Source organism: Diceros bicornis, chromosome 25 (genome assembly GCF_020826845.1).
Source record: "Diceros bicornis minor isolate mBicDic1 chromosome 25, mDicBic1.mat.cur, whole genome shotgun sequence".
In the NCBI taxonomy this organism is placed as follows: domain Eukaryota; kingdom Metazoa; phylum Chordata; class Mammalia; order Perissodactyla; family Rhinocerotidae; genus Diceros; species Diceros bicornis.
The window spans coordinates 23,008,847-23,025,402 of NC_080764.1; the positions used below are offsets into that span (position 1 = coordinate 23,008,847).

At 36.0% G+C, this 16,556-nt stretch overlaps 1 protein-coding gene across 1 annotated transcript in view; it reads left to right on the forward strand.

Moving 5' to 3' along the window:
- BLTP3B (bridge-like lipid transfer protein family member 3B) overlaps positions 1-16,556 on the forward strand; it is an 89,429-nt gene that overhangs the window by 63,430 nt on the left and 9,443 nt on the right. The window contains exons 15-19 of the mRNA XM_058568585.1: positions 252-427; positions 3,731-3,873; positions 4,562-4,712; positions 8,960-9,213; positions 9,540-9,648. Coding sequence (XP_058424568.1) covers positions 252-427; positions 3,731-3,873; positions 4,562-4,712; positions 8,960-9,213; positions 9,540-9,648 — 833 coding nt within the window. The remainder of the gene's footprint in view (positions 1-251; positions 428-3,730; positions 3,874-4,561; positions 4,713-8,959; positions 9,214-9,539; positions 9,649-16,556) is intronic.

Consider the following 16,556-nt stretch of genomic DNA (forward strand, 5'->3'; position numbering starts at 1 on the left):
TGTTGTTAATCTCTTACTGTGCGTAATATACAAATTAAACTTTTTCATAGGTATGCATGTATGTATAGGAAAAAAGGTAGTATATATGAGGTTCGGTACTATCCATGGTTTTAGGCATCCAGTGGGGGTCTGGGAATGTCTCCCCCACGAATAAGGGGGGACAGCTGTGTTTTTATTTTATTAGAAGTATTTTTTAGAAAGAATTCTTTTCCATATGTGTGATGATTTTCTAATAATTTTGTTGTTAACAGTGGAAAGCCTAAGGAACATTGCCCACCCAATCTGGCTCCATTCTGTGTTTCCAATAAGAACATGAAAAGAAGCTCCTCACAAACCTCATTGGATACCATTTCACTTGACAGCATGATATTGGAAGAACAGTTGTTAGAAAGTGATGGAAGTGATAGTCATATATTTTTGGAAAAAGGTAAAGCAGTACAGTTTAAGAATTCATATTATATATATATATATACAAATCTTAGAAGTGGTGTTTAAGTATTTTTAGTTATGTTCAACAATTAATTACAGCTCAAAAAAGACTTATTTTTATATACATACACACACAATACAAAGAGCATGGTACCTAACTTTCTAATGGTTGTTCCATTGCTTCTTTTAACGAACTACTCCTTCCTTTTTATGGCTGACATCCAGCAATTATTTGTATACCCTGTCATTTAGATCATAAAGTAGACAATATTAAGGCTACTAGCCTTTATCACAGAGACTCCTCTATCTGGAATTTTGATTAGGTGGGTTTAATTTGTGTGGTGAATTCTCAGTTATGTGGTCCTATGACTGGAATTTTCCCAGACTGGATCTACTGTTTCCCATAACCAGGGTTCTCTCACATACGTGATTATGTATGATGGAACTACATGATTCCCTCATTTTATTCAGAAGCAACCAGCGCTTCAGTAAAGACCACTAGGAATGAGTTAGTATTAGATGTATCCCCATCACTAAGGCATTGGGGACTTTGTGAACAGGAATAAAAAGCATGGGCCATAGCCAGAGAATAGTTGCCACAGACACTGAAGCTCAAGAGACCAGAGGCAAATGTGAATTACTTTGTGTATAAAGGGTAATAAGCCTATTGATACAGTTGAAAACAGCTTAGGTAAGGAAAGGCTCTTAGCTTCAGAAACTGAAGCTTAGAGAAATTAGTATACAGTCAGGAAGTAATAGAGGCAGATTTGGGACTCAGCTAATCTGACTCAAGAGCCTTAGCTTTTAACCAACCAGTATGCTATACTAGCCTCCAGACTTGGGAAATGATTGCTATATGTAAACAGAAAGCCCTAATCTAACCCCATTATAGGCAATGCATAGCAGTCTCCTTTCCAGCATACTCTACCGGTTAAATGTAGAGGAGGTACTGATATGGGTCATAAAAAATCTGTTCTAGATTCACACATAGCTCTATTGCCTAATTCCCCTGCCACCTTTATGGTTTAAAATCCTACCTTAACAGATTTCTGTTCTATGATCAAAATATACTTCAAAAACATTATTCCTGGGCCGGCCCGGTGGCGCAAGCGGTTAAGTGCAAACGCTCTGCTGCGGCGGCCTGGGGTTCGCCGGTTCGGACCCCGGGCGTGCACCGACGCACTGCTTGGCAAGCCACGCTGTGGTGGCGTCCCATATAAAGTGGAGGAAGATGGGCATGGATGTTAGCCCAGGGCCAGTCTTCCTCGGCAAAAAAAAGAGGAGGATTGGCAGATGTTAGCACAGGGCTGATCGCCTCACACAAAAAAACAAAACATTATTCCTGTAAAAAATATCCCTACTTAGTCTCAAAAACCATCAGTGATTTTCTTATTGTTATTTCTAAAAATTAAATAATTAATAAAAGTGACTACCACTCATTGTGGAAAACCTGAAAATACAGACAACTACAATTTGGAAAATAAAATAACCCAAAAGTCCCACAATCTAAATATATCAATTGTCGTTTATTTTATGAGTTGGTATGTATATATTCATATATATGTGTATTTGGTGTCATACTACATATATGGTTTTTTAGCCTGCTTTTTAATCACCTGTAAGCATTTTCTAATATTATTTAAACTCTTTTGAAAATATTTTTAAAGTCTATTAAATTGTCATAAGAATGTACCATAACCTTTTAATCATTTCCCCGATATTGGAGATTGCTTATAGGTTTTTATGGTTATAAAAATGCTTTAATTAATATCATTGTTCATAAATTTTTGTCTGCATTTCTAATTACTGTCTTAGATTCCAGCAGTAGACTATTTTTAGGATCTTGAAAAATATAAGAGCGTTGATTTTGTATGCAACATTTAAATGATATGTGACTGTGTATTCCTAGTTCTCCTGAACTGTAATGATTTTATATGCACACACACATATGTATAGAAACAGATAACACATATACATATGTATATATACATAGTTTTGAATATGTATACATATGTATGTATACATAATTGTGAATATATATACATATTTATGAACAAACACATAGCTGGATTACCACTCCACCACAGGCTCCTAACTAGTCTCCCCACTTCTATGCTTGTCAATTGCCAGTTCATTCTTCATTCCATAGGCAGAATACTCTTTTAAAAATGTAAATACTATCATGTCAATCTCCATTTTAATCCTGATAACTTCTCATTGCTATAAGGCTATTAAGTTTAAAAACCTTAATGTTACTGACAATGCTCTGTGTAATATGGCCCCAGCTTACCGTTTCTACTGTTTTCCCGTGTGCTTACTACATGTCATATGTACTATAGTATATTTCAGTCTTTCTCTCTGTTTATTCACTGTGACAAACTTTTTCACCTCAGTCTTTGTGTCTGTGCCTAGAATGCTCTTTTTGTTTCCTTTTATTTTAGTTTAAATATTATTTTATCAGGGAAGGCTTCTTAACCCCTGTTAGGAACTCCCTGTGAAATGGGAGTTTATCATCTTCTCTTACCACAATTGTATTTATATGCATCTTCCATAGCCCTAAAAATTGTTTATTCATTGATTCAATAGATAATTTATTGAGCACCTACTCCGTTGCCAGGCACTGGGTTAGAAGCTGTTTATATAATGGTAAATATCATGGTAAAAAAATTGAGGCTGTGTTTTGTATATCTGGCTTTTCTAATCTAATTTTTATAGGAATCCATTTTTATGATATTTTCAAAAAGTATTGATCTGTGATAGACACAAAATTTTTTAAGAATTGTCTTTTACCACAGAGAGTTTGAGAAGTATTGAATTACAGCACATTAAGTCAGGTAGATAAAGATAGAGAATGATCACATTGATAATAGTGACATAAACTTCATGTAGAAGATAACTGGAGTTTACTGTAGGATACTGAAAAGGGAAATGAAGTGGTCAGACTGGGACTATTCAATGTCGGATAGCTTAGAGGAGGGCGAAGCTGGCTGACCAGGAACCTGCTAGTTATACCAGCACTGCACCTGCAATGAGGAGGACACAGGCTCTGGTCAGCTGTGGTAGATTTCTTTTCATACTAAGTTTAGGGCTTTGGTATCGCTAACATTTTATTGTGGGAATTTATTTCTTATTATTTTCTGACTAACCACAATGTAATTTTTCTTTGCTTATTGTCTGTTAAACAGTGTTATGCTTGAGAAAGAGTTGAAGGGATAGTCCATTTTGGTTAGATAAATGTAATGTTCTTGGATCATGCGTAAAACTGATTTTAATTTGTTAGTTTATTTTTCGATTATTTTAGGTATTGAAAAGAACTCAACTACAAATTACCAGAGCCCAGCAGAGAGTGCAAATGCCAGTGCAAACCTAAAGAATTATGGTGAAACCTCTCCAGATGCCATCAGTACAAATTCAGAGGGTGCTCAAGAAAATCATAATGACCTGGTAATCATTTCAGGGAGATGCTATGAAGGGAAATCCACCAACTTTATCTCATATTCAATATGTACAGATTTTAAGATATTAATATATAAAATGAGTTGACTTAGATGGTGGGGATTCACTTGGTTCTTTCTACTCTTGAAAAGTCTTCCTTCCCTCTCACTGAATTGTTTTTCTCTGAATTTCACTTTTCTTAATTTGGTTTGTTTTCTTTTTGTATAGAGGAGAAGAGGTTCTTTCTTTTTTCCATCTTATCTTTTATTTTTTGACCTTTATTTCCATATAGATGCACTTGAAAAAGTTTGATGGTAAGAATGGTAGTTCTTGTGAAGGGCTTTCTACAAAAGAAACATGTTATTGATTTTGTTTTAAGCCCTTCTCATCCAGTGAAGTATTCTTATGGAGGACTTAGAAAATGTGTTCAGCTTTTAGTGAAAGTAATTTCTCATGGAAATTTCATATAATTTAATTTTTATGACCTAAAAAAATTCTTCTCTTGACTGAATAGGAAGAAAGGAAGCTGAAGTTTGTCACTATAATATAATAACCATGTTCTGTTGATCGCAAGTATATTTTAGGTGTATTAGGTCACAATTGTATTTTTAGGGGTTATAGTAGTTTGCTGTATTATTTCTTGAATTTTGTTTTGAATCACTTGGTATACTAATATTATTTATGCAATCATTATTAGATGTCAGTTGTGGTGTTTAAAATTACTGGTGTTAATGGGGAAATTGACATCCGAGGGGAAGATACGGAAATCTGTCTTCAAGTGGACCGAGTGACGCCAGATCAGTTAGGCAATGTCAGTCTTCGGCATTACCTTTGTAATCGTCCAGTAGGTAAGAATTTAATATGATTTAAACTTGTTTTGTTTTTTATACATATGACTCATCAGCAGTCCTATCTTTGATGTAAATGAATTCAAGGAAAATTACATTTATTCATAATAATGCAAGAGATTTGTTCTTTTAGATTACTTTATTTCCATAAAGTACTTTGATTAAGTTATTAGAAGTATAATCTGTTGAAGATGTATTATATAATTTCTTTTTGTTTCTGCTGTTGATAACTTCCATCTTTTACTCTTTCAATTTTTCTGTTCTTTGAGATAATAGGTCTGAGAAAACTGAGCTATTTTCTATATGAAAAGAGTGGTAAAGTAATCCTAGAAGGTCAAACTTAGTTCCACTCTAGATAGATGTCAATTTCTATATTCCATTATCTTGCTTATAAGCAGACATTTCCTGAGTCTGGCATGATACTTAGTATTTAGAAAAATCATGTATCCTGTTCTTGTGATTCTTTAGTCTAATATCAACACATTCACTTGGACACAGAGGAATATAAGCAACAAAACATGCAGCATATGAAGAGCAACCACATTAAACTATCCCTTTTTCAAAGTTTATATGGAGTTATCACTCATGGTTTTCAGTCCTTTGAAGAAATGAATTTATTTTATTAGACTAGTTATACTAAGAATTTAAAATGACAGTGTTCAATTTTTTAAATCTTTTAAAAAGTCACTGAGCTGTAATATTTTCTTTGCTGTATACACAGAATGCTGTGTCTGATACATAACATGTTGAAATACATACAGTCCTGCATGATATCAAATAAGTATGCTATCACCTTACATGCTGGGAATTACAGGTAAATGTGCCATTTGTCTAGTAAACCAGCATCATGAAAAAAAATTGACTCCTGGCTTTTTTCTATGTGTAGGCCTTGAGTTAACAATGTATCTACTAAAATTTTCAAGAATTTTATATTAGCAAGTGTAAATCCCATTAGCATGCAAAATGGAGGAAGCTAAATTTATAGTTGGAAAGGTTTTGTAGTGGATAAAAAACAAAAAAAAGATTGAACATAAAATTTCAAAACCTAGACCCTGTCCTGTATTCCACCCAAACACTCTTCAAATTGTACACTCTTAGATTATTTCCAATTGCGCAATTTTTTTTACTTCTCTTTATAGCTCACTTAGTACCATGTCCTATCACTTTGTTTCATTTTGTTGCTATTGAAGAAATCATTTTGAAGTGCCTCGTATGTATGGGTTATATAGTCAGTGCTGTCTAATGCCTTATTTTTTCTCAACTCTCTCTGTTGTTTGATGATAAAAAACAAGAAGAAAGAAAGGAAGAAGGAGGAGAAAGGGGAAAGGGAAAAGGAGAAAAAAATAGTTTAGCTTGAACATTTCAAACATTGATAAGCCATATGAACAAAGAGTGTATTTGATCTATAGTTTATATACACTGCTGTCACTGTACAGGAATGATGAAAACTGCAAAGTTGTTTTTGCTTTTGTTTGCTTTTGTTTTTCTATAGTGTGTGGATTTCAGATTCCTTTACCAGGAAGACCTTAACGTAATAGTTGCATGGTATAAGAGGTAGTAGGCAGGATGACTAATGAAGATTTTGTTTTATCTCTGTTCCAAATAAATACTCTTCGTTTGAAATTATTTCTAGCTCTCAACTCCCTGGAGTATGCATCTCTGTGTGTGTGTGTGTGTGTGTGTGTGTGTGTGTGTGTGTGTGTATAGATATAGATATGTAGATAGATAGATAAAAGAGAAAATAAAATCACATTTACCAAGTTGTTTCTCATTGCTCTGATTGTTAAATAGACAAGCTAATTAACTCTTTTTTTCTTGATATAGGAAAGAACACTAACCATTATCAGTTTGTGGCCATTTCTTTTACCTTCTATTTAAAAAAATAAAAATATATGAATTCTTAATTGTTTAAAGGATTCTTTGGAATTTTATTTGAACTCTTCTTGTATCTATATTATTTATTTATTTTGAATGTTAGTAAGTAGTACTAACATTAATTAAATATCATTCTGTACCTGAAAAAAAAAACTTTAAAAACAACTGTCCACTTTGACTTGTGTATGGAGATCTATCTTTGGTGCATAAATATACCTATCTTTGATTTCTTGCACCCCCTCCACTTCACAAATATGTATACATTTGACTTCTGTAAGACTAGAGTATTCACATCCATGTTGACGGAAAATAAACATCTTTCTATCATGAATTTAATTAGTGGGATCTTCTTATAAGGACCCATGAGACAGATAACTTGGATACCTCAATAACTGAAACAGGTTTGCCTTTCCAGAACAATTTGTTTATTTTTAACTCATGGATTCCATGAATTGTGAAATTGATTGTACTTTTCTCTTTGCTGCTAGGAAGCTCATTTTTGGTCCACCTTTGGCATAGAAATTCAAATAATGTATTTTGAGTTATTAACCTTACTATCTATCTCTTCCTTTTCCCTTCTATCCTTGCTCTTCCATTGTTCACTTATTTCTTATCTTATTATGCCTTGTGCATGTTGCCTCCTATTCTTTTTGGAGCTAGGTAACGTGAAATGAACAAAATAGTTACCATGAGGGCCAATTCACTTCAGTAGTTCCAGTAGGAACTTCTATTTTTCTGTGTGTGTGAGGAAGATCAGCCCTGAGCTAACATCTGCCCATCCTCCTCTTTCTTTTGCTGAGGAAGACTGGCCCTGGGCTAACATCCGTGCCCATCTTCCTCCACTTTATTTGGGACGCCGCCACAGTGTGGCCTGACAAGCAGTGTGTCGGTGTGTGCCTGGAATCCAAACCGGCGAACCCTGGGCCGCTGCAGTGGAGCGTGCACACTTAACCACTTGCGCCACTGGGCTGGCCCCGAACTTTTATTTTTTAAAATTAGACATTCTATGGGTACTTTATTGAAATTAAAAAAAGTTTTTTTGAACTCGAGTATTTTTATTTCTCTAAGCCACCTCAAATTCTTTTTTGGCATAAATAAATGTAAATATATATATATATTTCTTTTTTTTGTTTGTTTATTGCAGTAACATTGGTTTATAACATTGCATAAATTTCAGGTGTACATCATTATACTTCTATTTCTGCATAGATTACATCATGTTCACCACCCAAATACTAATTACAACCCCATCACCACTCACATGTGCCTACTTACCCCTTTTGCCTTCCTCCCTCCCCCCTTCCCCTCTGGTAACCACCAATCCAATCTCTGTCTCTATGTGTTTGTTTGTTGTTGTTATTATCTACTACTTAATGAGTGAGACTTGACTTCTCTCCAATATATATATATTTCTTTTGCTATAATATCTGTTTTATCTTCTAATAGAAACATTTTAATGAGATCTTCTCTATTACTTTTCCAATTATTTAATGACTCAATTTTAATGAGGAAGGTGCAGAACTTCAGGCTTCTGTTACTTCTTGAGAAATGGCTTAAGAGTCACTTTAAATGCCATGAGTGTTTTCTTCATCACAGTCGTCTGTTATACAGTCAGGCACTGCACAACGACATTTCAGTCAACAACCGCATATAAGATGGTTCTCCCATAAGATTAGTACCATATAGCCTAGTTGTGTAGTGGGCTATACCATCTATGTTTGTGTAAGTACACTCTGATGTTTCCCTAATGACACATTTCTCAGAACATACCCCTGTCATTAAGCAATGCATTACAAATGTATAGACAGGTAACACACTCAGACACACTCTTAAGTATCTGTGGTTATGCCCCATATTAGATTTATACCATGGCATGTTTTTTCGTGTTACCCAAAAATAGAAAATATAGACGAGTCAACATTATTGCAGTAGAAGGTTGTCTGTAAAAATTGAAATTAAAGGGCCGGCCCCGTGGCTTAACGGTTAAGTGCGTGCGCTCGGCTGCCGGCGGCCCGGGTTCGGATTCCGGGTGTGAACCGACGCACCGCTCCTCCGGCCATGCTGGGGCCGCGTCCCACATGCAGCAACTAGAAGGATGTGCAGCTATGACAGACAACTATCTGCTGGGGCTTTGGGGGAAAAATAAATAAATAAAATCTTTAAAAAAAAAAAAAAATTGAAATTAAGGTTGTGTATGGTATGTTGTATATGTACTGTAATATCATTTAAATTAAGGCTAAATATTAAAACTTTTACTATTATTGCTGTAACATTGTACAAAGTGACAATAACCTCTTAATGACAAATAATCGAGAGTGACATTTTTGCATAGAGCTACAAAGTTATAATTTTTATATATTCTTTTTCAATAGGTTCAGATCATGAGGCTGTAATTCATTCCAAATCCTCTCCTGAGATTACTTTGAGATTTGAAAGTGGGCCTGGTGCTGTAATACACTCTTTGCTTGCAGAAAAAAATGGATTTCTGCAATGCCATATAGAAAACTTTAGCACTGAGTTTCTTACATCTTCTCTTATGAATATTCAACATTTTTTGGAAGATGAAACTGTTGCAACAGTGATGCCCATGAAGATACAAGTTTCTAACACAAAAATAAATTTAAAAGTATGTTAATAAATATTTTTATGTTATAAATGTTCACTTTGCCTACCTGGACTTTGATTCATGTCTAAGAATATGCCTTCTCTGTAATATATACTCTGTCAGCATTTATTGAAATAAATTTGTTGGTCTTTGGGTTGAATGACAGAGAGATCCTTCTCAGAAATTAGAAAATATCAAAATAGAATGCGCAGTTTTCTCACTAAGATATATTTCTAACTCATTAAAAATATTATTGACTGAAGTAATGTTTGTTAAGAAAATGATTATTTTAATTTTATCATTTACTTTATTAACAACAATACGGTTACTATTTCTCTTTCCTGTAGGATGACAGTCCTCGTAGTAGTGCAGTATCCCTTGAACCAGCTCCTGTAACAGTTCATGTTGATCATCTTGTGGTAGAGAGAAATGATGATGGCTCTTTTCATATCAGAGGTATGTATGAAAAACAATTTAAATGAACACCTACTGAAATTTGAAATTAAATTATTTATATGCTGATTTTTTTTTCCACTCGTACTTATTTATTTCATATGTATGTACATATATAGTAGTAGATGATTGAGGGACACTTTAAGTTCATTGTAATAAAATATCATCTGTGTATGGACCCCTCTACCTTGGAGATAACTCATCTACAGTTGATTTAGTACCTATTGTACAAATGTGTTTTGAATGGAAGTAAGAGGCTTTTTTGGTCTTACATGTCTCTTGATCTTACTTGAGTCTCTTACTTGATCCCTTTCTTAGCTTTCTTTTCCACTCTGACCTGGTATACTCCCTGTAATGGAATTTGTTTTGCACTTTTCCACCTTCGTGTTCTTATTTGCCTTGTTATGCCTCATTAAATTTATTTGTTCCCTTCCAAGGTCATCTTAAGCTTCTCCTTTTCAATGAACCCTTCTCTATAACCTGATATGACCTCTTATAATTCTTGGGTACTTAATCTCTGTACATTAGTTACTTACGGTATATTGCTTTGTATTCAGTTCTGCTTTAATGTTTATCTCCATTATAACAAGATTTTTTAGGTCTCTAATGTAAGGACTATATCTTGTACACTAGTGTGGAGTAGTGGAAAGAGCTTGAGTCAATAGATTTAGGTGTTCTAGTCCTCACTTTGTTAGTAGCTACTTAAGGGTGAAATATGAGGGACTGATACATGCATCTATTTCATCTCCTATCAAAACCTCATGAAATGACATAAAATATGTTAAAAGAAGAGTAAAGCCACAACAGTATTGCAAAAGAAAAATAAGTACCATCAGTGTATCAAAAATTCTTAAAAGAGCACAACCAGAGAGCAAACTAAAGAGACAAAACCAGAAAAATCTGTAGCTATAAACCCATGAAAGAAAGCACGGTTGCTGAGGTAGGATCAGTGTGGTAAGACTCTTCTTAACTGAAGAGTCTTCCCCTCTGGAGTTTGGGGCCGGCTGGAGCAAACATAGGAGTCAAGCCAACAAAGATCAAAATGTCAGCTTCATTAGTGATAAAAACTTAGGTGGAGAAGATAGCTTAGGTCTGTGAAAAGATGGGTTTGCTGTATATCTTTCTCCCCCAAATGCTTTAGATCCCAAAACTCTAGGTCTGTCTGGTAGAGAAAGCAGAACAGAATGCACCCTTTTTGCAGGCAAGGTTTATACCAAAGTGAGAAGAGACTTAATCACATACACTTTTTCTAAACTCATCAGTCAGATTAGTCATACCTTCTTCCTTGTGAAGAAGTTGAAGGAGGCTCAGGAGAGTCCAGGAGGACTACTCTAGGGAAGTTCCTCCTCAAAAACAAGACAAGTCTTCTCAAGAGAAGACTTACTGAGATTAGAATGGATCTCTGAGGCAATAGGCTTTTTCAGGTCCTCTCCTATGCTTCTACCAAGTAGCAGGCTTCAGTGTGTTTTGCATATCGATTAAAACATTGAGGGTGGATTCTGCAGCTGCTAAGCCCCAGGAAAGGAATGATTTCACATCCAGTTGACAGTCTTGGTATCTTTCACCCAGCAATACAACCTCTTCTCACATAATCACTAGATGCCAGCTATGGCAAATAGAAACAACATCCATAGTCAAGAAAATGGGATAAACATTTGAAGAAAACAGTACCAGGCAGTGTACATGATTGTGAGCAAGAAACACTCTCTAGCTGATTGAATAGAAAAGGAGCTTTTAAAAAAACTATTGGAGGGCTGGCCCGGTGGCTTAGCGGTTAAGTGCGCGCGCTCCGCTGCTGGCGGCCCGGGTTCGGATCCTGGGCGCGCACCGACGCACCACTTCTCTGGCCATGCTGATGCCGCGTCCCACGTGCAGCAGCTAGAAGGATGTGCAACTATGATTTACAACTATCTATCTACTGGGGCTTTGGGGGGAAAAAAAAGAAAAACAAAACAAAAAAAAACTATTGGAGGGCTGGCCCCGTGGCTTAGCGGTTAAGTGCGTGCCCTCCGCTACTGGTGGCCCGGGTTCAGATCCTGGGCGCGCACTGATGCACCACTTCTCTGGCCATGCTGAGGTGGCATCCCACATACAGCAGCTAGGATGTGCAACTATGACATACAACTATCTACTGGGGCTTTGGGGGAAAAAAGGAGGAGGATTGGCAATAGATGTTAGCTCAGAGCTGGTCTTCCTCAGCAAAAAGAGAAGGGTTGGCGTGGATGTTAGCTCAGGGCTGATCTTCCTCACAAAAAAAAAAAACTATTGGAATAGAATAGAATTGAGAGTCCAGAAATAAACCCTAACATTTATGGTTCATTGATTTTTGACAATGGTGCCAAGACAATTCAATGGGGAGAAGAATAGCCTCTTCCACAAATGGTGCTGGAACTATTAGCTATCCACATGAATGAAGCTGGACCACGTCTTTATATCATACACAAAAATTTACTCTGAATGGATCAGAGACCTAAATTGAAGAGGTAAAACTATTAAAACTCTTAAAAGAAAAAATAGGAGTAAATCTTCATGACCTTGGGTTAGGCAAGGCCTTGTCAGATACCATACCAACAGCACAAAAATAAAAAGAAAAAATAGATAAATTGGCCTACATTGAAATTTAAAACTTTTGTGCCTCAAATGATACTATCAAGAAAGTGAAAAGACAGCCCACAGGCTGGGAGAAAATATTTGCAAGTCATGTATCTGATAAGAGACTGGTATCTAAACTATATAAAGAACTCTTATAACTCCATACTGAAAAAGATAAATAACCCAATTAAAAATGGGCAAAGGATTTGAACAGACATTTTTCCAAAGAAGATATACAAATGGCCTTACTGCACATGAAAGATGCTTGACATCATTAGCCATTAGGGAAATGTAGTTGCACATCCCTCTAGTTGCTGTATGTGGGACGCGGCCTCAGCATGGCCAGAGAAGTGGTGCGTCGGTGCGTGCCCGGGATGCGCCCGGGATCCGAACTCGGGCCACCAGCAGCGGAGCTCTCGAACTTAACTTTAAGCCACCGGGCCGGCCCATGGGAAATGTAAATCAAAACCACAAGGAGATACCACTTCCCACCCACTGAGATGACTAATCAGAAAGATAATAACAAGTTGTGGGAGGATGTGGAGAAACCGGAACCTTCCTACGTTGCTAGGATTGTAAAATGGTGTGGGTGTTTTGGAAACAATTTGGGAGTAACTCAGAAAGTTAAACCTGTGACCTAGCAATTCCACTCAAGAGAACCAACCAAAGTTGTAGCATTTTGTATCCCCACCAGCAATGAATGAGAGTTCCTTTTGCTTCATGTTCTCACTAGCCTTTGGTTTTTGTCAGTGTTCTGGATTTTGGCCATTCTAAATAGGTGTGTAGTGGTATGTTGTTTTAATTTGTATTTCCCTGATGACATATGATGTGGAGCATCTTCTCATATACTTATTTGCCATCTGTGTATCTTTTCTGGTGAGGTGCCTTTTAAAGTCATTGGCCCAGAGAGATTTCATATTGATAAAAGACCCCCCAAAACATACCCTTGTCATAAACTTTTATCCATCTAACAACTTTTATCCATCTAGCCATCATTGAAAAATATAAAGCAAACCTATTTGAAATAAAAAGAAATGGTATCATATTATAATGAGATACTACAATCATATTGAGAAACTTGAACATGCCTCTCAGAGTACATAAAAAAATATTTTAAAAATAAGTACATAGGGGCTGGCCCAGTGGCGTAGTGGTTAAGTTCAAGCACTCCACTTCGGTGGCCCGGGGTTTGTGGGTTTGGATCCTGGGCATGGACCTACGTACCGCTTATCAAGCCATGCTGTGATAGGTGTCCTACAAATAAAATAGAGGAAGATGGGCATGGATGATAGCCAAGGGCCAATCTTCCTCAGCAAAAAGAGGCAGATTGGCAACAGATGTTAGCTCAGGGCTAATCTTCCTCACCAAAAAAAAAAAGTACATAAAAAATTTGATTATGGAGAAATTGAATAACATGTTTGACAACTTTATATATATGTACATATATGTTCATGGGTGTTTGAAATTTCATGTTCCAGTCAATTCATAATTTCCAAAATCCAAATATGTGTGTATGTGTTTGCTAAAAAAAATTTGCTAAAGAAAACAAAATCAAAAAAAGAGTGTTTCAAATGACATGTTTGTAACATCTGAAGAAAAATATTCACTTGCCTACTCATATTGAAGAAACACTCATAGAATTAAACCTCAATTTGATGAGTAAAAACTAATTTAAAAATCAGGGTGCTTTGAAGTTTCTTCCCCAGTATTTTCCCTTACGTTTATCTTGATTATACAGTTAGTCAAGTACATATTTTATCAATTGTGAACTGTATTTTAATATAGTAGCTAAAGGCAAAATAAATCAAGGGTCCAGCAAGGGTGTATATTTGCCTGAAGATCATTTCAACATGGAAATTCCATTTGGATTTGTCTTTAAAGTTGTGTGTTTGAAAAAAAATCCCAGCTGAATAACCAGTCTACCCTAATGATAGCAAGATAAAATCCATTTTTATTTTTTCGTTATGGCATGTCTCACATTTTACGCACCTCATGGCTTATATTTTTGAAAACTAGAAGCTGCTCCTTATTAAATGTATTACATTTTAAGAATATATTTTTTCTTATCTCATGTCTTTACAATGACAGGTTATTTCGATGTTTTCAGCAAAGCAGTTTAGGTAGTCATGAAATGTTAGAGGAAAAGGCATATGCTAGATTTTTTAAAAATGGGCATCAAGGGGCCGCCTCCGTGGCTTAGAGGTTAAGTGCTCGCACTCCGCTGCTGGCAGCCCGGGTTCGGATCCCGGGCGCGTCTCGACGCACCGCTTCTCCGGCCATGCTGAGGCCACGTCCCACATACAGCAACTAGAAGGATGTGCAGCTATGACATACAACTATCTCCTGGGGCTTTGGGGGGAAAAAAATAATAAATAAAGTTTAAAAAAAAAAAAAATCTTTAAAAAAAAAATGGGCATCAAAACTCAGAGTATTATTTAAATTTAACCAGCAGGTCTCATGCATTTAAATTGTAAATATACTTTTTGAAATCTCACTGGGATGATGGAAAAGTGTGTCATGCTATTCAGGATATTAGCATTGTACAGATTCCAAGATAATTTATTTTAAAGTAGTTTTCCATTGGCACTGGAAAGAACAACATATTTTAAGCATAAACAAGTAAGCTTTGTTTTATATATTTCAATGTATTCCTAAAAGCAATGTCATGAGGCAGATGATGTTATTTTTCTTATGAAGTGGAAGTTTGCTTTAGTCTTCAGTGTATGAAGTGTGTAATGTAACAGTAGCCTATTGTACCCCACATATAGCTTATATGGTAATGTATCATAAATATGACTCAAACTAATACATCAGCTATGATAAACAAGTATTTAAACAGTAATTTTATTTGCTTCTTAGAATTTAGAAGGGCTTTGGGGGAATGATTTAAATGGCCCAACTTTCTCAGACGGCTCTTAGAAATTTCAAGTTATGCTGTTTTTCCTACTTTGAAGTAAAGTTATTTAGCAAGCAGGAGCTTTCAAAATAATCTCATTAGTAGCTGTTTCCACAATTTGTTGTGGGTGTTTGTTGCTGTGATAATGGCAGTTTACCTAATTTTTGTCTTCACTCCTCCCTGCTCTTTCAGTGTATTCTAAGCTGTAGTTGATGCTCTGAAGTGATTAAATAAAGTCCATCATGAAGGAGTAGGTGCTTTTATACCTTTTTTTTTTTGCTGCTTATCATAGTACTTCACACTTCTTGGGAAAGTCTTAGAAACAATTGCCAGTTTTTCAGTAAAGACTTTAAAGAGAAATTTCAAATAATTTTTCAGAAAATTGCAAAGGTACACTACAGTTTGTTTCTTGCTCCAGTGAAGTATGGCTGATTAGTAACTATTAATAAGACTACTAATAAGAGAAAAAGATGTTTGTTGTGTGTGTGTATATAGCGTGCCATCTATTAATTAATAGTAGCGTAGTGGCCCTCAACATTTTTTCCACCCAACACACCTAGGACCTGGATACTCCCATCTAGAACAGTGGCCCATTATGGCATTTATGGCATTGATTCTCAACCAGAAGGGTTGTGAGGAGGGACTACTTCCTAATAGATTATTTTAGTATGTTGTGGGGGAGGGGCACTGTATATTTAATGGTCTGTGATAAGCAGCTCTTTACCACACCACACCCTTAGGATCATTGCCATAATGCTCCCTGACTGGGAATGGGGGAAGATGTTTTTGATTACTAAACCTAAACAAAGGTGTAAAACCTAAACTCTGAAAAGTGTCTGTATGACCAGAGAGGAAAAATGAAATCTTCTGTTTGAATCAACAGAGAACTATTAAAGTCTATATTTAAAGTCAAATTTTTTTGTGTGTGTGTGAGGAAGATCAGCCCTGAGCTAACATCCATGCTAATCCTCCTCTTTTTTTTTTTGCTAAGGAAGACCAGCTCTGAGCTAACATCTATTGCCAATCCCCCTCCTTTTTTTCCCCAAAGCCCCAGTAGATAGTTGTATGTCATAGTTGCACATCCTTCTAGTTGCTGTATGTGGGACGTGGCCTCAGCGTGGCCGCAGAAGTGGTGCATCGGTGCGCACCAGGGATCCGAACCCTGGGCCACCAGTAGCGGAGCACGCGCACTTAACTGCTAAGCCGGCCCAGAAGTCAAATATTTATTGAGCACTTACTTGGTACTATAACAATATTTGAATAATGCTTTCCAGTTTATAAAGTTCCTTTACATTAAATATTAACTCATTTAATTCTTACCATAACCCTTTGAGATAATTAAGGCAATAGTATTCTTATCACCTCCATTTTGCAAATGAAGAAATTGAAGTTTAGACAGATTGAGCGACTTGTTCAAGATGAA